The sequence below is a fragment of the Populus trichocarpa genome, chromosome 12 (genome assembly GCF_000002775.5).
Source record: "Populus trichocarpa isolate Nisqually-1 chromosome 12, P.trichocarpa_v4.1, whole genome shotgun sequence".
NCBI classification, from domain to species: domain Eukaryota; kingdom Viridiplantae; phylum Streptophyta; class Magnoliopsida; order Malpighiales; family Salicaceae; genus Populus; species Populus trichocarpa.
The window spans coordinates 9,940,921-9,962,954 of NC_037296.2; the positions used below are offsets into that span (position 1 = coordinate 9,940,921).

Here is a 22,034-nt window from a genome sequence, read left to right on the forward strand (position 1 = left end):
ATAAGGGACCTGATTATAGAGAAATTTCAAATAAATAGTCAAATTTGGCTGAAATTACATAATTTAAGGAACCAGTGACCACACTATAAAATACATCAAAATATAGGGACCAAATAGAGAATGATCAAGGGAAAAATTGAAAGGATTTGTTTTTAAAAAAATAAAACCCAGTTTAGGAATGAATTGAAGATTTTTAAAAACCAAAGAATGAAATAGAAAGTGCGCAAAATTTTTAGATCTAAATTAGACTAATGAAAATGACATCATTTTGTTTCAATTCTACAAACCTAATTTACCCCAAGATAAAAATGATGTTGTGTTCTTTTAAATAAATAAAAAACAAGTTTTATTTGAAATTTGTCATTTCAATATTCAAACATGAAAAAAAATCAAATAATCAAAAGAAGAAAAAAAATGTTGTTTTAGGTAGTATTCTTCAATATCTTCTTCCCGCATCCAACTAGTTCACGAGAGAAAGCCTTATGCAAGTACTACTTTTTAGGTCATTTAATGTCTTTTCTCTCTCATCAAATCAGACAAAAGACACTCCCCTTACGGTCCTGATCATGTACTTCACCCTTAGCTCTTTTTTCATCTATTTGTGACCTTAAAGACCTCTACAATGCTAGTCAAAGACCACTTCCTAACCAATCAAAACCTACAAGACAAACGTGTACCTTATTAATTTGTAACTTATGAAAGGATAGATGTGAATTGCAACTAATAACGAGGAAATATTCTTAGAAATCAAAGGTCTTAATCTTGCTAGATCAAGACCCTTATACTCTTATTTTCACCTATAAAAAAAAACATCTTAAAAACCCTCACCCAAGCATTAATAAAAGAGAAAAAAATGGAAGGGGTGAAAAAAGAAACAAAGAAAAGAGAGGGAATATATAAAATAAAAAGAAAGAGGTGAGAGGAGAAACATGGCAAAAAAGAGAGGTTTTGTCTCTTAAAAAAGAAACTAACAAGCATATGTCATCATCTTCGGGAATAATAACAACCTACCCCTATAATTGCAGCTGGTTTATCATTTTTTTTGTCCAAACAAATCAAGAACAATAACAATCCTTTTAAAAGAGTATTACAATGTTATCAAGCCCAACAACTCCAAAAAATGGTAGCATTGAAGGGTAACAGAAATAGTAGCAACCTTTAAAATCAACATTAACCATCTTTTGTCTAGTGATCATGAGGTATACTCTAGAAGTTGAGATGTTCTAAGACTTGTAATCATAACCCTAAGAAGTTATAGCAATAGGCCCAAACCTCATCAACAACTTCAAATGACATTGATCAGAAAAATCCATGGAAAACCAGGTGAGCTTCAATTTTTTTTAATACATTTTATTTTTTTTTGTTTTTTGTTTTTGCATAATAATGTAATCATGGTTGGTAAAATTTAGAAATATGAAGTATAAATCATGGGTTTATCAAGGGAAAAAACCTACCAATATGGCATTATTTGAAGTGTAATGCATGATGCAAATGTGTTGTCTCTAATTAATAAATGTATACTAAAATGGGTGTAAGAAATATGAGATATAAGTGTTATGAACTTATAATCATGAAAAAAAAAATTGAAATGATTAGTAATCTTTGGTCTTTTGTTATGGAAGCCATAAAGAATGTGTTTTAGGGTGTTGTGTTTGATATTAACTAGGTTTGCTATTAGGGTTAGTAATTAAGGCCTTTTTATTATTTTTATTATATTGAAAATCTAGATTTGATATGCATTAGAGTTTAACCAAAGTCCCATAACTCTATTAAAAGCAATCTTTGGTGTTTTGATGATGAAAGTTGGTATTTTTCAAGAAAGAAAGGTTGTGGTAATTTCTTTACTTAAATGAATTTGGACTTTAAATGTTGGTTGAATCCTAAAGATTCTAGAGTTCTAATATTGTTGTAAATAGTAAGCATGAGTGTCTTGTAATTTTAGAGAATATGACAACTTATGGTTCTTTTAATCTAGGGGTTTTGACAATTCAAGTTATTTAACTTAATAATAGATGTTAATTTAGGGTGCCTTAATTTTAATGATACAAGTTTTCTTGGCTTATTTTGTTAATGTTTGTCGCACGTGGACAAGCGATGTCGGGGGGTCGTTGGAATCACCACCTAATTATTTGATTCAAGGTCGTTAAGAAACCCAAGTGTACTAGCTTTAATCAAAGATTCCAAGGTAAAGAATTGGTTGTGGCTAGAAAATGTATTAGCACCTTTAGTGCACCACCCTACATGAGGTAAGCTGTATTATGTGGTTTGAATGTGGTTTAAAGGTTTTAATGGATTCCTAACCAATAGTTTGTCTATGACTTGGGGTGAAGATTTATTCGTGTGAATAAATCTTGTATTTTGAGTTTATTATAGGCTCGTGTATCCAAATAAATTCTTATGAAAATGATCAATGTAAGTGCCCTGACAGAGTTCACTATCCTGGAAGGCAGAAGGGGTTTTCCACAACTTGTGTGTTGTGGTAAAAATATACTCTAAATTAAAATTGGTGAAAATTTAGAATAACTCTGAGAATTTTCTAGTTAAATTGTCTTTTCATGTCTTCTATCACTCAATTCTTGAACGTTTCTTTCTCAAGAGGGAACCTCCACATCCCCTCATGCATAAGCTCATCCTGTTCTGCTATATTTTTTAATCATGGTTATTTCAGCACATAGCAAATAAATAACCATTAAGATCAATGAACTTTGATATGAAGCAATATAGACAAAAACAACAAGTTAGAAAGACAGAATTGAAGTCGAATATAGTTGTTACACATAACTCTAGTCATAATTTTATTATTGATTTTTTTTAATTAGTCTATATCTTAAGAGGTTTCAATTCTTTAAATAAATTCAAAAATTAATTTTATAAAATAAAAAACCTTAAAGTAAAACATTTTTTTTTAAAATTAGATAAAAAAAATAAAAAAACTAAGAAAACAAATAGTTTTTAATAAAAATCCTCCTGAATCATTGTATCATAGTTCACCGTACTGATTGACTTTCTCTTCAAGAGATTTTTCTAGTCTAATTGGTACATATGGTCTTTCGGGCCAAGGTTGTCGTAGCGGGATGAGTTTCAAAAAAGGAAAGCTCGGTTGATGAGGACAAAACTTAGCTCGCATTTCTTTCTTTTACTGTTTTTACTTTTTATGGATAGACGAATCATTTCCCAATTTGTACCTTTCTATGGAAACATCTGATTTTTCTCTACAGTGTTTTCTTCTATATATTTTCTGCCTCCCTGTGTTTCTCCCCCCTCTCTCAAGCAAGCAAGAGAATCATGTCAGACCACCATGCTAGTTACTCAGATTATGATTCTCAATCACGCTCCGACGACCACCTTCAAACAAACCTGCCTGCACTTTATTCACAGCCAAGCCTCCCATCACTACCTTCCCTCACCTCAAACCCCGATCACTACCAAGAAATCCTATCCACCACCCACCACCACTGCCTCACCACTCTTAAAGGCCACACCTCTTATATATCCTCACTAAACCTTGTTGGGAAGTTCCTTTACAGCGGCTCCGGCAAGGAAATCCGATTGTGGAAGGGAAACTCTTTAGATTCTGAAATAGATCATGAAAACCTAAGCAACAACGTTGTGGCTGTGGGAAAAGGTGCGGTGAAGTCCCTTGTTGTTCTGGAAGATAAACTCTTTAGTGCTCATCAAGATCACAAAATCCGAGTATGGAAAATCAATAACCAGGAATCTGATAAGCAGAAATACACACGTTTAGCCACTTTACCAACACTTGGTGACCGTGCCTTCAAAAGTCTGTTGCCCAAGAATCAAGTTCAGATTCGCAGGCACAAAACATGCACATGGGTTCATCATGTTGACACAGTATCTGCAATAGCCTTGTCGAGTGATGAGTCCCTTCTCTACTCCGTTTCATGGGATCGGACAATTAAAATATGGAGAACTAATAACTTCAAGTGCTTGGAGTCGGTAGCCAACGCACATGATGATGCTATAAATGCAGTGGCATTGTCGAATGATGACAGTGTTTATACCGGATCGGCCGACAAGAATATCAAAGTGTGGAGGAAAAGTTCAAAAGAGAGCAAACATTCCTTAGTTGCTACGCTAGAAAAACACAACTCTGGGATTAATGCCTTGGCACTAAGCACTGATGGGTCTGTTTTATACTCTGGTGCATGTGACCGATCAATAGTAGTATGGGGGAAGGACGGTGGTGGCAATATGGTGGTTGTGGGAGCCCTAAGGGGCCATTCACAGTCCATATTGTGCTTAGCTGTTGTGTCTGATTTGTTGTTTAGTGGTTCCGCAGATAAAACTATTAGAATTTGGAGAGGTTCTGACAAAAGTTACTCTTGCTTGGCAGTTTTAGAAGGGCATAGAGGCCCTGTCAAGTGCTTGACAGCAACGATTGACCATGACAACACAACCGATGCATCGTATCTTCTTTACAGTGGGAGTTTGGACTGTGATATCAGAGTGTGGCAAATCAACGTCCCTCTCCTATAGTAGATTTCTTTAACTTGGAATCGCGGCTGTTTTGTAAAATACAATATATGAGAAGTCTGCTATAGTTCCTTTTTGTTTTCCTCTCCTTAATTTTCTGCTCTCATTTCCCCCTCCTTTGAGGTCATTTCTCGAGTTGAATTGTTGTATGGGAAGCCATGTTGATCTTTCAATCGATCATAGTATAATTATAAAGGGTTGATATGCTTGTGTGTAAACTCTACAGGAGTTTTTCTATACTTGTGAGACTTCAATTGTGCTCCTGCTCCGATGTTAGTAACAGTGCATATAAATGTAAAGGCATAACAAGATACTTAAATCCTACTATTATAATTCTGTGCTCAAAATATGAGTTGCTGTCGTGTAGGTGGTGACAACTCAAAAGTCCCAATTCCTTCCCTGAAAATTTCTCTAACTTGTTAGGAGTTAGTGTTACAACATAGTACTGCCATGCAGGGGCGGAGCTAGGATTATTTGTTAGGGGGGCCAAAAAATATAATATATTTTTTTAATTTATTATATATAAGTTGTAAAAATAAAATAAAAACTGCTTGATTTAGTTTTATTTAAAGAACGTATTACAAAATATATAATAATCTTTGTACTTATTAAATACAAACATACAAAGTATATAAGAAACATTAACTAAAACGAAGCATTATTTATGTTTAATAAACTTTAAAATAAAATAATAAATAATAATTCTTACATATTTATTTTAATTGTGCTCGTCGTTCTTTCATAGAATAGAAATCATCGATTATCATATCAATTGAGAATCTTTCAGCAATTTCTTTTTCTATATAGACAATCAAATAATTTGCAAGAAAATCATCCTCCATCCGATTGCGAAGTCTTGTTTTAACAATCTTCATCGCTGAAAAAGCTCGTTCAGTAGTTGCTGTCGAAACAGGAAGAGTCAAGATAAGTCGAATCAACCTGTCAATGAGTGGATAAATTGTTGATTTTTCTGTTTCAACCAATCCTTGACATAAATCTGCAATCGATGACATATTCTTTAACTTTGGATGATTTGGTACATCAAGCTCATAATGTTGCAACTGAAATCTCAAATGAATTTTTTCTTGGTCAGAAAAATCTTCATGATAGAACTGTCAACAAGTAAGCATATATCTTCAACATTGAATAATTTATAGCTATTTCTAGGATCTAAAGCTGTGCTTAATTTAAGAAGCTCGATCGCCTGCTCATTGAATCTGTTATTTAGCTCTTGCAATTGCTGATCAATGATAGCTGTAAATATATCAACTCGGTAGTGATGCTCAACTGTTACTGATTTTGTTTTACGACGAGATCGTCCCACACTAGAAAAACAAGCATCCATATCAGGAACTTCAATGTCTTGATGCTTACAAAATATTGTCACTTCTTCTAAAAGAGTTTCCCAACCATCGTCTCTTAACTTCTGAATTAAAATCTTTGTGCTAGTCACCAAATGCATAGCATTTAAAATGTCTTGAGATTTTTGTTGCAATGCTTGACAAAGCACATCAGTAATTCCCATAACATTCTTCATTATATGTAAGAATAATGCAAAATCAAATGACATTAGCAACTTAAATGAAAAGGCCGCATCACCACGTTGAGAATAAGTAGATCCATCTAAAGCAATGTTTTCAAGAACCAAGCAAGTTGCCCCATACATTTTTATCAAACTGCAAATTGATTTGAAATGTGAACTCCATCTGCTATCTCCAGGTCGTTGCAAACCACCTACTTGATTAACTCCTTTACCCGTTTCAATCTCACCAATATCAACTAGATGCTCAATTGTAGCTGCTTGAAAAGCCTGTAACTCATCATTACGCTTGCAAGAAGCACTAACAATGTTAATAATAAAGATCAAATTCTGAAAGAAAGTGTGAACATCAGATATTTCTCTAGCTTGCAGCAATAAGAGCTAATTGTAACTGATGAGCTAAGCAATGTACATAATATGCATAAGGGCAATCATTAATGAATAAAGCTTGCAAACCATTCCACTCTCCACGCATATTACTAGCCCCATCATACCCTTGACCCCTAATATTTTGAACATCAAGATTGTGATGAGATAAAACAAAGGAAATCTCTTCCTTAAGAGTTGAAGCAGTTGTATCTTTGACATGAACTATATCCAAAAATCGTTCTCGTATAAATCCACTTCTATCAACAAACCTAATAACAAGGGACGAGGATGTTTTTCACCAGTCAGCGGATATTCAGACATCAAAGGTTGATATGGCCCCAAATTAATGTATGCCCTTCGAATTTCATCCTGTTGATTAACCGGGTATTCCCAAATTTGAGGACGATTGCTTGGATCTCTAATTAAATGAGCAATGCCGATTCTAGTAGGGGTGGTTCACTAGTCAATGCAGGCTCTTCGTAAACTGAAGCACATTGGGGCTGCTCAACCATAACTTCAACATTACACATTGGAGTTGGTTCACTAGGCTGTGAGTTATCAATATTTTTCCTTTTTTTCTCAAAAAAAGAATCAATTCTTCTTATTTTGTTCATGGTTTAACCTAAAATCAAAACATATATTGTGAGAAAAAATTGATAATTTTGGTGGCTCTACTAAAAACAAAACATAAAAAAAATCCAAGTGCAATCAAAACAAACCCATAAAATATATCAAATTAATTAGAAAAATAAAACAACACTATAACAAGAATTCAAAAAAAATTGGTAAAACTAGCAGATATATAAAAAAAAACAAAAAAAACATAATTATATATAAAAAATATTATCAAATTCTTAACAAATATCCTAAAATAAAATAAAAATAAATTTTAAATTTAGATTATCAATAATTAATTATCTTGTTTTATTTGATGAAAGATGTAAGTTTACTGGCTGCTTTAGCTTTTCCACCCGCAGCCTGCCGTTTATATTCTTATATCTATCTTTTATTTTATATTAGGGTTTTAAAAAGTGACAGCACTTTATATTCTTTCATGTAGGGGTTAAAACAAAGCATAACTACACTGTTACTAATATATTTACTATCAGGAGGGCCCACCTATTTAAAACAAAACTCATTCCTTCTTCTCACGTTTAGTGTCCAGGAAATGAAACAAATCAAATATTTTGCAGGGGCCCGGGCCCCTGCTTGCCCCCCTCTAATTCCGCCACTGCTGCCATGGGAAGCCTCCCAGCATGAGAAAGGGAGCAAGGTTTACCCCTTCCAGCTTGCCTACTTTCTGAGCACATATAAGCCTAGCTAGCTGTATCACAAATTCTTTGAATGGTGTGTTCTATAATTTATGCAGAGAATTATAATTGGCTTGTGGGACTCAATGAGACAGAGAACAAAAAGATCGTAGATTAATACTTCAAATTATAGATTGCTGACACTAAATTTTCTATCCATTTCCCAAAACTGCCAAAACATTCAACATCGCGAACTCCTCTAGCCCACTCAATAAGAAGATTTCTGCATGAGTGGAGAGGCAAAAGCAGATTTCATGCTCAAAACAACCGGAAAGCAGAAGTTAAAAGATAGTCGTTAACGTCGACTCCATACGCTATTGTCCAAAGGAGTAATATAACACACACAAGAAATCTTTTAGGCAGCTGGGTTTTTTTTTTTTTCTTTGCGCTTTGCAACAGTAGTTATCCATCCCAGGAACCCAAATATGGAAATTGAAAGATAAAGTAAAAAAGGAAAACGAAGACTGTATATAATTCAAGCGAAGGTGTTTTGTCCATGGCATCTAGCTAGCTGCCATAAAAGAAAGAACCAATAGCAGAAAAAGTAAGCACAGCAAATGCCATCACTCCCATTTAAGAAACCAGTCCCTTTCTTACAAGGAAGCCAGAAAGAAAATGGTAGAAAATGAAAGATGAGAAACATTCCAAACAAACAAACAAACATTTTGGACCTTACACTATTCTGAATGAAAACGACAAAAAGATTAAGCATTAGATGCACAAGTTGCTTTTTTCTCATGTAATTAACTTAACAAGATAAGGCATAGATTTTCTTCAGTTTAAGGTTTGGCCTCCTTAACAAGTTACATGTGGATCGGAGGAGAGATTAGGTAAAAGTCGTTTTTCCTATATGGTCACTATTCTGACCTGCTCTTCCTCCTGGTAGGCTGCTTTTAAAAGCCATCCCTTTATTAGGCATAGGATATTAGTGGGATCTGGAGATCTAACTTTCATCTGATAAATGATAAATCCCTGAAACATAATAAAAAAAATAAAAAAAAATATAACATTATCCTTCTACTCAATCTCCTGTAAATTTCTACCTCCCTAGACTTGGATATCGTGTCTACATATGCAATCTCACCACGTGGAAGCGCAAGATCATCAAACGAAATGCGAAAATACTTTTATCCTAACTACGAAATAAATACATGCAAGCAGTCAACTTATGCCCACAAACGATGGCATCTACCTGACTATATCAGTATTCCAAAAAAAAATTTAATTTTTTTTGAAAATAATATTCGATTTAAGTTTTATAAATCTTAGGGTTACTAGAGACTGGTTATTAACTTCATGATCTGTGAAATTAATTGAGATGCGCGTAAGCTGATTCAGATATCTGCGTTAATAAAAAAAATTCAAAAAAATTTCAATCCTGAATGGTGTAGTTCATCTGATCAGGTTCTGAATTTGCTCATTAGAGATTACCAATTCAAGTTTTACAAATTTCAGAATCATTAAAAATTTATCTAGTCGGTAACTTTATATTCTCGATAACCACAGTTTTTTTTTTTTAAAAAAGAACATTAAAAGGTCTCAAAAACATTTTAATGCTGAAATCAATACGGCTGCATCATGTAATGCCCTGACATCTGGCATGGAAGATGTCATAGTTGAAACATATTGGACATGGCATCATGTGTCACCCCACCATTACGCAAATCAGAGAGAAACTACCATATCAGTGCATCATTGAATCGCAGTGAAGGATTATCCTCGTAGCTATCCTATGTGGGATATTTCGTTGATGTTTACCTTTTCTTGTACGTCATGTTAAAAGTAAAAACCACATGCAAACTGAAAATTAACACTGCTTCTTACAAGTTAGTTTTGCTTAAAATGTTCCTTTTAGTTTATTAGGTATAGTTAGAGTAAAATAGAATTGACCATTTCCAACTTATTTCGCAAAACATAAGATTTACCTGATGCATGCGCATGTGCATATTTGCATCGTGCAAACAGAGGATTCGATGAGCAACAAGCAGCAAGAAAAAGTTCATTAATATGCACGCAGGAAATATTCATTAATGCCTTGCCTAATGAGAAAAATTGATTCTAAATTGCAAGACACCTAAAGAGTTTTACGCACCCAAAGAGATTCTCCTTTCGTCCTTGCTGTGCAGTTCTTTTCAGCTGCTTGAACTCGTACTGAAATATTTTAGTTCATGATTCAGGCTTGATTCAACAAGAAAACAGCTCTCAAGGTAACCACAGAAAGGGAGCATCGCTTTTGTCTTAATTTTCAGTTTTCACACGATTTACATCAGACATATAGTTCCTCAACTTTGGAGACATTATTTCTCAATCAAAACTATATAAAAAAACTCCAAAATGAAAGCCAAGTTACTCTGTTCATATGAGCAAATATTACAAGCTTTAGTCAATGCCTTAAATAAACATTGTACAATATCAAGCAGAAGTACAACTTGTCATATATACATATCAAAGGATTAATTAAATAATTGAATGAACATTGTTTAATGAGCACAAATTGCTTCACTTATCAAATATCGAGCTACTACAACACTGCTGCCTACTTATTGAAATAGCAGAAAAGATCATCTGAAAGTACAGGTTACCACATATGCAGTGTGTGTGGAATGCAAGAAGCAAAATAGAATGGGCATCACAGTGGTAATTTTGCTGGGGTACCCGGATCACGAGGGTATTTCCTTGGTGTGGGACGATCTTTTGAACATATGATGGCAGTTCTCTGTCCATATGGGCTGCGTGATTCAACTGGATACAGCAGCAAAGGTGTGTTAATATCAGCTCAGTGAGGAAGCGTACATTCACAACACAAAGGCAGTTATCAAAATTGAAATCTTAATAAAAGGGAAAATTTGGCCTTAAATTCTACAAAAAAAGGTTGACAATCCTTTTGCAGACAGCATGTTGGATCGTCAAACTTAATAAAAAATTATGTGTTCACTGTGTAGTGCAAGCGACTCCACTTCTCAGGTAAGAGGCATCAATTCTGGCCAAGACAAAGCAAAACTGATGACCTTTATACAGTGTTAAAGTCAGTGATCAAAATTATAATAAAGACATCCAAAGCTACTCAATTAAGCTACTGGTCAGTACAATCTGATCAAGGCAGCAGCTTCATGCCCTTACTTGATCAAAACTATAATAAAGATAACCTATCAGATTCATTTCCCTAATACAAATGGTAGCCTGTATTTAGCATAATGAAATATAAAAAAAGGAATATTTTTACCAAGTAGAATATGTATCTGATAATGCAGCAAGAGTACCTGAGCACAGTTGCAATGTTGATGAGCCCATCAATTTGAGTGACCTTTCTGCATTTCTTACTTCCTCCTGGAAAGGTACATTTCGGAAGATTATTGATTGCTAGTGTTTATGAAAAACAGAAATATACAATGGGCGATTCTTACTGAGATTAGAACCATTAAAAAGCACAAAAGTACTTGAAGGTGTTGGAAATCAGATTATTGTAATAATCACTATGCAATATCATGTAAAAGTTCTGAACTCAATCAACTTTTTTGTCAGTCTATCAGCAAGCTTTTTATTATTGCACTAGTGTATCATTAAGCAGAGTCCTTCTAGGATTTATAGAACCCAATCTTTGGCTTCTATGGTGAGTGAAATATGAAATCACAGATTCGAAGGTACCAACTAACAAACAGAAAGACAAGGATATGAACTAAAAATATCTTGCTGAAGAAACTTATGTTCAGAACTTCAAATTCTAGAAAACAACTATTCACAATACACATGGGCTTCCTCTTTATAAGTAAACCGTTTAGTTTCTTTTCCATGTCAATACAATATAGAATATCAATTTGTCAACATACTGTACATAATAAATTAATTTAAAGTAAAATATAAAAGTGGGTTGACGATTACAGTCTGAAAAAGATACGTACCTGAGGATCATGGCCTTTTGCAGCTATGAACAACCCACCAACGCGAACCAAAGGAAGACAATACTCCGCTGAAAATCAAAAGAAACAAGCACTTTTAGGTTTAACAGTAAGCTTCCTTAGGAAACAAAAGGCTACTGCAACAGGGTACAGGAGGCGGAAGACATTAAAGGTAGAAATTTTTTTAATTACCTAAAATTCTCATTTCTGCCACTGCTCTGGCTACTGCAACATCAAATTTCTCTCTGAAGGAAACATTCTGCCCTAAATTCTGTCCTATAACAAGCATAAATAATGAGCAAAACACCTAAGAACATAAAGTCAAATACAAAACTTGACAGCTAAAATGTGTGTGCAGTTACACTAAAAATGTGATTATTCAGACAAGAAAGCATATCAAGATTCAAACTCAGAAAACAACAAGCAATACCTCTGCTCTTCCCCTCACAACTTCAACATTTGACAAACCAGTAACACTAATTGCATGTTCCAAGAAATCACATCGCTTGTTCATCGACTCCAAAAGCGTTACTTTCCATGCTACATGGAAATTACAATACCAATGGCATCACATAAAACAAAGCCCACTTCAAGGAACAAACAAAAAGAAAGGAAAACAAAAGAAAAAGGAAAAAAAAAAGAGAGGCTAACCAGGACAAGCAATAGCCAAAACCAATCCAGGAAGACCGGCACCGGTACCAACATCAACAAGCTTGATACTGTCAATTGAAGCATTGCAGTGTGAAACATAAGAGTCCTGTATAGGTGGTAGTATTGCAAGTGAATCCTCAATATGCCTCTCCATTACTTCATCCACATCAGTAACCGCAGTCAGGTTCATTTTCTGCAGACATTATCAGAATTCAAAACCCAAAAAGAAACCAAACACTAAAATCTTAGTTTTAGCTAACTTTTATGTTCTTGTTTGCGTATGGCCCCACCTGGTTCCACTGAAGAAGAGTATCAACATACAGGCGGATTTGTTTTTTTTGGCGGCAACTGAAGGAATCGAAACAAGAAAAATTATGAGTTCCAATGGCGGCGGCGGTAGTTAGCGATTTTGCCTTGATTCTGTGAAGAGGAAATGCTTTTGGTTCTATGACGGAAAAGTGTTTGACAAAAGTCCCAAGCGAAAGCGGGAATGGAACAGCAGGAGGTTTGCAGCGCCAAACCAGCATTTTTCTTTTCTCGCGCGCTTTGTCGACGCCGCCTTAAATAGAAGCGCTTATAATCTGGTCACAAACTGATACTAGAATTGCACTGTCTTCACCATGTGCCCGCGCTAGGTATGTAGGTTCTTTTGTTTTTTTTTTTTGTTTCTTATATATATATATATATTAATTAGAAAAGTAACATCCATATTTTTAATAAGAATAATTAAAAATATTGGAGAGAAAGAAAAGTGAAACAATGCCAGCCTTTAAAAAGTTATGTTTTGTCGTAAAATATTATAAAAGTTGAGTGAATATTCTTGAGTTGTTAATTCTTGATTGGATGCTTGTGAGAGCAAAGAAAGGAAACGTTTAGATATGGAAAGAGAATTTCCGGTTACATTTTTATATTTTAAAAATATATTTTTTTAAAAATAAATTTGTTATATGCTTTTATTTTTTTATTATTTTCAAATTATTTTGATGTGATATGTTAAAAATAAATAATTTTTAAAAAATAAAAAATTATTATTTTAATATTTTTCAAACAAAAATATTTTAAAATATAATTATTATCACATTTCTAAACCTCTTTTAAACTATGGATTAAAAGATATTTGAAATCATCCCTTGTTTTTTTTTTTTGATTAACTTGGGTGTTCGGGTTAGCATGCGCGCACCTTGACTAATCTCACGGGCTCTGAAGTTAATGACCATATAAGCCTCCAGTGACCATCATATTAACAACCACATGGCTCGAACTTGAAACTATAGGGGGAGCAAATCTCTTGATTCCAAATTTTTATTACTAGGTCACCTACTATATGATTATCCCTTGCTGAGAAGTGTGTTTCGTAAAAGAGAAGAAGAGGTTTTATGTTCAAATGTCCTAAATAGTAATGGTAAAGAATTAGATTGAAAAATTAATGCCTTCCAATATTGATTCTTTATATATTTTAAAGAATAAACTAAAACAGAGAAGAAAATCAGTATACATGAAATCAGCTTCTTCTTTTTTACTATCTAACATTTTATCTTTGCAATTTCATCCTCTCAATTTGTATTAGCATTTTTTTTTGTTTAAATTTCTTTCAGTTTGTATTATCTCACGGATCCAACGTTTTGAAAAAATATCCGAAGATTAATTTGGCATCAATTCGGTGAAATCAGACTTTAGTTTTAGTTAAATATAGCAATTAAAAAAATAAGCATCAACTTTAACAAAAAAAAAAAAACCTAATATACAGACCTCATTGCTATTTTGTCACGAAAAAATTAGTTTAATCTTTGAAGTTATGATTTATTTATCGTTTAGTCCTTATTATTTTAGCAATTGATGTTTTGGTACAAAATATTATTTTTTTACATTTCAATCCTTGTACATTGAAAGAGAAAGAAGAATGAAAGTCAGCCAAAAAATATTGAGGAAAGGGGAAGTTCTTGAATGGCCACATTTTAATTACTAAAAATATTAATATTTGTGCCTATAAATTCATCTTTTAAAAGAGGGTTAATGAAGGTGTTATCTTCCTATAAACATAACCGAAAAAGTATATATGTGTTCTAAAAAACATTACTCATTTAATTTTTTAGAGTAATTTTAGGGTAATTTCATTGTTATCATAATTTGTTTATAATTTCTTTCCTCTTATATTTTATATGAATGAGTTGAATTTCCATTGGGATCTTATAAAACAAAAATCAAAATCATTTGTTATTAAAAATAAGATTTAACCTCTAATATAAAATAAGTAAAATCATGTAAAATAAAAAAAAATTACTCTTAACATAATTTGGTCTGTATTGTAATTACTTGTTATAGTTTAAAAAAATTATTATTTATATCATGGATTTTATACGACGATAATATTTAATATCCTTATAAAAATAAAAATTAATAAAAAATATCTAATTACTTACTAGAGTGTCATTATTTTTCATTTTATGATTAAAAAACCTTTATATTAAATATTATAAGTTTTCCATTGAATTAAAAAAAAAAAAATCTTTCTTCCCTTGCATTACCCTTCCACTTATCTTATTCCCTTATAAACCAAACCTAACTACCACCTTCCCTTCCCTTTGATACCTCACCAGCCACCATCTTTAATCATAAACCCACAATCCAACCAAACTCCATAGCCATCGTTGATTTTCTTGTCAACTCTTGCAGCCTTCCCTTGCAATTGGCTCTTTCAGCTTCCTAGAAGCTCTAACCAAATGATGAGAATAGCATCTAATCTAAAACACCAAACCTGTAGTCCAATTTAAAAGTCTTGGTCTTGGCAAATCCCGTTCCTGCTTGAAACCCTCAATTCCTTCTTAATCCAGCACGATGAAGCTTCCTTTTAGGTTTTCAATGTGTCAGGAAAGAATAGTATTCTCGAGAAATTTTTTATTCAAACGTGAAGTTTACCCAAACATAAAGTACCTCAAGCTTTGGAAAATCACCAACAAATTCTGGGACTGGGTTTTCCAACTTGTGTTGAAATAGATTGATTAGATCTATATTTTTCAAATGTAAAAAACTTTGTGGTATCTCCTTAGTGAGGTTGTTGATTGAAAGATCAAGTGATTTCAAGCTAATTAGACATCTCATCACTAATGTTCTGATGCCTACAATATCGAATAATAAAATTGTCTCTTGAAATCAAAAAATATTTAGATTTAATTATAAAATTATGATTAGAGTGTCCAAGAATTGTCACCTAGTATTATGGTTACTAGAAAACATAATGATCTGTGAAAGTTTAGGTAAGAGGATTAGTTATGTAAAGAAAAAACACATCACCTTAGTGCACCTTATCTATAGTAAGCTATATTGTTGATTGACTGTTAATCTAAGACATGTTTGTATTTGTTGGTTCCATCTAAGGTTTAAGATAGATTTCTCTTCATAAGAAAGTCTCTACTTTATTGGGTTAAATCCTAACCATTCTAAAGCCTATTTTTTAGCAAAGCATTTATTTTCTATTTTTATATCTATAATACTTGGAGATATACTTTACATTGTAATTTTATACCCTCAAATATTAAAGTCTACAACTAAATCCTAATACTATAAATATTAATTAAACAAATTAATTGTTGTGGGATTTTTGGTATTTTAGCCAAATCCTAATGGACAATCATAAACTAGTTATGATATCCATTTTATATTTTAAAAATATTGATAAAAATGTAATTTTGTTTTTTTAGAAAATATGCATGAAAAACCTTTAGAATTTGACCGTATGCATGAAAATAAAACATATTTTCTTTTGTGTTTTTGTAATGAGAAACTTTTTTGAATTTTTATAATTTTTGAAATTTTGGAGAAAACCAAGTATTTTTAATACCGGGTCCGTATCTTACAATTCAAGTTTACAGCAAAATATTAAATGAAATTCTTGAAAAATATATATTTTTTTGTTTTCTAAAATAAAGGAATTTTTTTAATTTTTAATTTTATTTTTTTTGAGAAAAATAAGATATTTTTAATACCGGATCCGTATCTTAAAGTGTAAATCTACAGTCTCATATTAGGCAAAAACTATTGGAAAAACACGTGAGGGACCCACAAATATTTTCAAAATGATCCTTGAATTTTCTTAGAAATTTTTAAAGTTCTTAAGGGCTTGTTTGGCTAGACTCTAAAATAAGGATAAATTAAAACTAAAAGAAAAGGCTTATGGCATGTTTACTAAACATGCCCTTAGTCTAAAATCAGAGGCATTAAAAATACCTTAAGGACATGTTTGGAAAACACGTCCTAAGTAGCTAAACAAGACCTTATGTCATAAGAAAATAAATGACATGCCAAATATGCCCTTTAGTCTAAGTTGGGCTTAGGCCTAACCCAACCCAATTTATTGGGGCGAAAGATAGCCCAACATGCCTTTTTTTTTATGACTTGGGCTAGACCCAACCTAACCATACAGGTTGGGCTTAATCCAGCCCATGTAACTTGGTCATTTGCCCAACTTAGTCACCAAGTTATGTAAAGCTTGCAAAACATAAATTAATTCACATTCTCCATGCTTTTAACAAAACAAAAAAGGAGATTAAAATGCAGGAGAGAAGGAAAGTTATTTGGGTTGGATGTGGTGTTGTTAGTCACTAGTTGGTGGCTTAGTTTTTTGCGGTGGTGCTCTTGTCGCTGGTGGTTGTTTAAATGTGGAGGAATAACCAAAGGTTGAAGGAGAAGTTGTTGTGCTGCTGTTGGAGTAATGAAAAAACAATGGAGTTGGTTGCAATTGTAAGGAGAGGATGGTGGTTGCTTTTGGTTGGAATTGGGGAAGGTTAGTGGGTCTGGTTTTTAGGTCAAACCATTTTGTCTCATTATACGGGGTGCTTTTTTCTTTCTTTCTCTTTGGTTTTCTTCATTTTTTCTCTCACTATTTTTTTTCTTTGTTTCTCCCCCTTTATAGCTGTTATGGAGTTGGTATTTATACGGGGTGGGTGGCATCAAGTGGAGATGCATCATGATTATTCATCATTCTCAAACCTCATCACCCATTGATGCAAAACCAAGACTCAAAAACTTTGTTAAAAAGGCTGCTTTTGTAGATGTCTTTAGACCAGCTTTGTAGACATATTAGGGTAAGGGTAGGACTGAAACAAGGTTGGCAGGATCCTTCTTTGTTAGAAAAGCAGGGAGAGCAAGTATTTTCGGACATTGGGATCAAACTGAAGAGGAAAAACGGCGCCCAAAACCCCTTTTATATAGGCTATTCTTGCCTATTTTGGGAAGAAAATAATGAACAGTAGCCAGACGACATGTCGCCTGACTTTTATATTTTTTTTAACTTGGTGTTGACCAAAACGACGTCGTTAACGTCATTTTGAACCAAAACACGTCGTTTTGGTCAAAATATAGCCAAAACACACTATTTCATTTAAATACAATGACACAATTTCAGTGTTTTGGCTTGAATTTGGTCATTAATCCCTTTTTTAATTTCAACCCCTAATATTCTAATTTATTCAATTAAGACCTTAATTGAATTTTGATTAGAATCAATTCAATTTCACCCTTATAAAGCTTCAAAAATACCCCATGATTTAATAGTGTTTTTCAACATGGTCCTTGATCTTAAGTGTTTTCAATTTCATCCCTAATTAACCTTCAAACTTCTAATTTCTTCAATTTCGCTACTGAATTAGATCCCTAATTTCACTCACATTTTGAAAAAAGGTCTTTAATTTTGAATTTCTTCAATTTGGCCTTAATTGACCCTCAAACTTTGATTTTTTTTTTTAATTTTGTCCCTAATTTCATCTAATTGAGTTTGGAAAAATTAAATCTGGTCATCTAAAATTCTAATCTTATCAATTAAACTCAAATTAAGCTTCCAAACTTATTTTTTTTCCACCAATTAAGTCCATAATAAAATTAATTTGACCCATTAAAAATATAATTAAGTCATTGCACCTAATTAAATCTTTTAATTTGACCTAAAATAATTCTTAAACTTAATTAAATATTTAATTGGGTACATGATTAAATCAAATTGGCCTATTAAAAATCTAATTAAGCCTCAGACTTAATTTTTATACAAATTCGTCCAATAATAATTTAATTTGACCTTGAATATGCATTGTCTTTTTAGTCTTGGGTACAATGGGGTACAATTAGACTTATAATTTTGTCCAAAACTCCACCTTAGTTCCTCCATACATTTGAAACCATTCTCAACGTACTCTTTAAGTTGCCAGTCTTTTGTTTTTTATTTTAAAAGAAAATGATAATTTTGAAAAAAAAACCCTGAAAATTAGGTTATGACAACTAAGATTATAATAACCTATGTCAAGAGGTTCAAGATTACTCAATGATTTAAATTAAGGTGGAATACCTCCTATAATGGTTAAAGTACCCAATGTAAAAGCTCTTAAGATTCTTTAACTTAGACAAGCTTAAAGGTACTTTGCTTGAAAGCCTATTACCTTTTAAGGTGTATCATGCTAAGAGTATTTTTTTAGGGAAATTCCCATAATTAACATTGTTGGAAATATTCAAAATCCTTAGAGATGTCAATATGACTATCTCACAGGAATTTCCCACGTGAGATTATCACTTTTCAAATCAAAGAATTAGTGTTGCTTTTGAAAAATTAAAGAAGCAACGCACAAGCAAGACATGATGGCTTAGAAACTTAGGTATTAAGGATTTAAGGTCAATTAAGTTAGGGTGTTTTTGTGAGTTTTTGTTCGATTTATGGTTGCTTGTTGTTTTTTGTGGTAGAACTATTGTTTGATGAAGATTTTTAGGTTTCCATGTTAATGTAGATTTGATTTTTGAGTTTGATTAAGGTTTCATAATCAATTTCTCCAATTTTTTTTTTTTTAATTTTATGGTAAAGTTGTACTATTGAATATATTATATACATGAGTAGTTTGGTCAATTTGTCATATTTAAAATAGGATGTAAATGATAATTTTTCAAACTATAACGAGCAATAGCAATATGGATCAAACTACAATATGCTAAATATAATTTTTCTATAATAAAATGGATAGCTGGTGTCAAACATTTGTGTTTACATCAATCTTTTGCTTTTTTTTTATTAACGTGGGTGTCCGGGCCAGCTTGCGCGCATCTCGACTAATTCCACGGGCCCTGAAGTTAACGACTATGTAAGCATCCAGTTGCCCTGAGCGAACTCAAACTCGTGACCATTAGGGAGCAAACCCAAGACCTGACCAGTTGAGCAAACCCAATAAAGCTTTTGTTTTTGTTAGGAAAGGTAGCTTCCCATCTTATTATTTAATGAGTTTTATTTTTTATTTTATTTATTTTATTAAATGTAATTGTACTAGGGTTAAAATTGAATTATCCTTATCTTCCATAGACATTTTATATAAGGTTAGGATTTTATGCTTGCATGAAATTTTATCTCTATAACATTATAAATAGGTTATCCAGTAGTTGAAAATGATGGTAAGACCCATATACATAATTTATTCATAACTTTTTGCTATCTATTGCTTTCTTTTACTTATCATAATTTATTTTTTTTATTTACAACTTTATTTATCAGCTTTGTATTTTTCTCTAGTTTAGTTTTTGACATTACCTTTTTTTATTCTTAATATGTTAAGGTCAAATTTAGGACTCCACACTCCACTTCGATTAGCAAGATTGCTATTTGCTTTTTTGCTTGAGATTAAGTTTGTTAATTTTATATTTAGGACTCCACACTCCACTTCGATTAGCAAGATTGTTATTTGCTTTTGCTTGAGATTAAGTTTGTTAATTTTATATTTAGGACTCCACACTCCACTTCTATTAGCAAGATTGTTATTTGCTTTTGCTTGAGATTAAGTTTGTTAATTTTATTTTCTCCTCGTTGAAAGGAAGAAAATGTGGCATATTGATCATATAATTAATGATCGATCAATATGTTGATGATGTCAATAAATATATTGACGATGATCGATGAAATTGATTATTTGATAAATCAATATATTGGCATGCTAGGTAGGAAAAACTTATTATTTTAACAAATTACTTTAGTGGTCATCAACAGATCGACACACCTGGTATAAAAAAAATTAGTATTTTAAAAAATTACTTTAGTAATCACAAACAGATTGGCACACCTAGTTATAATGCTAGAAAATTAAACTAGAAAAAAATATAGTTATAATGACTAATGATTAGTTAATTCACGCATCTTATAGAGGCAATCCTTATGAACACGAGGAGTTTGAAATCAACTCACAAACACAAAGTCTAATATAGAAGCCTCCATCAAACATTCCATAGCATGACTTTTGATCATCTAATTCTTCATATTAATAAAGAATTGCACTTGGACATAATCATAATATCCATATTCAATCTATAATGATTTCACCTTTCCTGACAACATTGCCTCTACCAATGTCTGATAGATAAGTTGGTATTTTTATATATCTAACACAACCTCATGTTTATCTTTTTTTAGGGACCTAAAAGGCATGATCAGATGGTCACAACCAGTTTGATCAAATTGTAATCAACCAATAGTGGCTACTCTTAAAGGGGTGTGTGTGTGTGTGTGTCTATATATATATATATATATATATATATATATATATATATATATTTAAACTTGTCTAATGTTAATTTAAAGGCTTTCTAGTTAGAGATGAAAAGTATAGCCAATATGATTTATCATAATAATGTTGTGATAGTTATCAAGACAATCTAAGCCATAGACAATAAACTAAATCAAATATAGAATGAGCTAAGGCAGAGTCAATCGAGCATTGTTTTTGTCCAAATACCTATTAGACAAGTCCTATGAATATGAATGTTGCAGAAATAATATTTTTTTTTAAAAAAATTAGAGTCCTCTAGATCTTATTAGACAATATAAAGTTGTTTAGTGTTTTATGAAGATTACTTGAAGATCAATTATGTCTTAAAGTTTGATCAAGATTGAGTCATTTATCGACTAGATTATTCTAATAGTAATTCACATGAATCACTAGATCATAAATCACTTAAATCCTTCTAGGAGAGAGGGATTGATATGCTTTAAGTGCTAGCTTTTTTCTTTTCTTTTTGTTCTTTGCTATTAGATCTACTCTATTGTATTTTGTGCTTTGAACTCCCCTTATTCACATGAAAAAAATAAGGTATATCATTCTATTCATAGAAAAAACCTAATATCCTTATTAATGAAAAAAATATCACTTTAGGTTTGAAAAATATCACATTTTATTTCAAGACAACTCTTAAAAATTTATATAATCAAGTCTCTACTTGAGTTTCTAGATCTAGAATTACATTATAATCCTCAATTTTTAAAACTTATTTATAATTAAATCCTACTTGATTATCATCATGGTATAATTTCTTACCATTAATTTTTAATATGTATGACTCATTAAATTCCTAATATGTTGGCCTAAATATAAATTAGAATTCTAATTAAAAAATGATTATTATTAATTCAATAAATTGATTGATTTATATTTGAAGATGAAATATAGCACATAATAACGTGACATAAACTTTCAAATATTTGGAAATTCATTTGTGACTTGATTTAGTCTTTCAATGACTAATTTATTAGTTTAACTATTATCCCTTTATCTATCATGTTTGATTTAGATATTTGATCATTATGTATCTACTCTATCAAGTCATATTTATTCTTTATGCCATAGCCATTAATTTTTTGAATAAGATTTGAAATTTTTTCAAATCTCTTTTTATCTTGCGCAATGATATTATAATCAATATTATTTAAAAATATATACAATATTTTTTCTAATTCATCTAAGGTGATCATTATTATTCATA

General features: G+C 32.0%; 2 protein-coding genes across 2 annotated transcripts; one reads left to right on the forward strand and one right to left on the reverse strand.

Moving 5' to 3' along the window:
• The first annotated feature begins 3,200 nt into the window (after positions 1-3,200).
• On the forward strand, positions 3,201-4,666 carry LOC7458015 (protein JINGUBANG). Its single transcript, XM_002317981.4, has one exon. It carries the CDS (start codon positions 3,286-3,288, stop codon positions 4,495-4,497), a length of 1,212 nt encoding a protein of 403 aa, XP_002318017.2. The 5' UTR covers positions 3,201-3,285; the 3' UTR covers positions 4,498-4,666.
• A 5,382-nt stretch (positions 4,667-10,048) lies between these two features.
• Positions 10,049-12,916, reverse strand: LOC7483471 (uncharacterized). The gene is made up of 7 exons (XM_002318597.4): positions 12,551-12,916; positions 12,261-12,453; positions 12,040-12,149; positions 11,802-11,880; positions 11,613-11,680; positions 10,974-11,040; positions 10,049-10,455 (listed from the first exon to the last, which is right to left on the reverse strand). The coding sequence occupies exons 1-7, from the start codon at positions 12,785-12,787 to the stop codon at positions 10,343-10,345; spliced, it is 867 nt and encodes a 288-aa protein (XP_002318633.2). The 5' UTR covers positions 12,788-12,916; the 3' UTR covers positions 10,049-10,342.
• Positions 12,917-22,034: the final 9,118 nt, after the last annotated feature.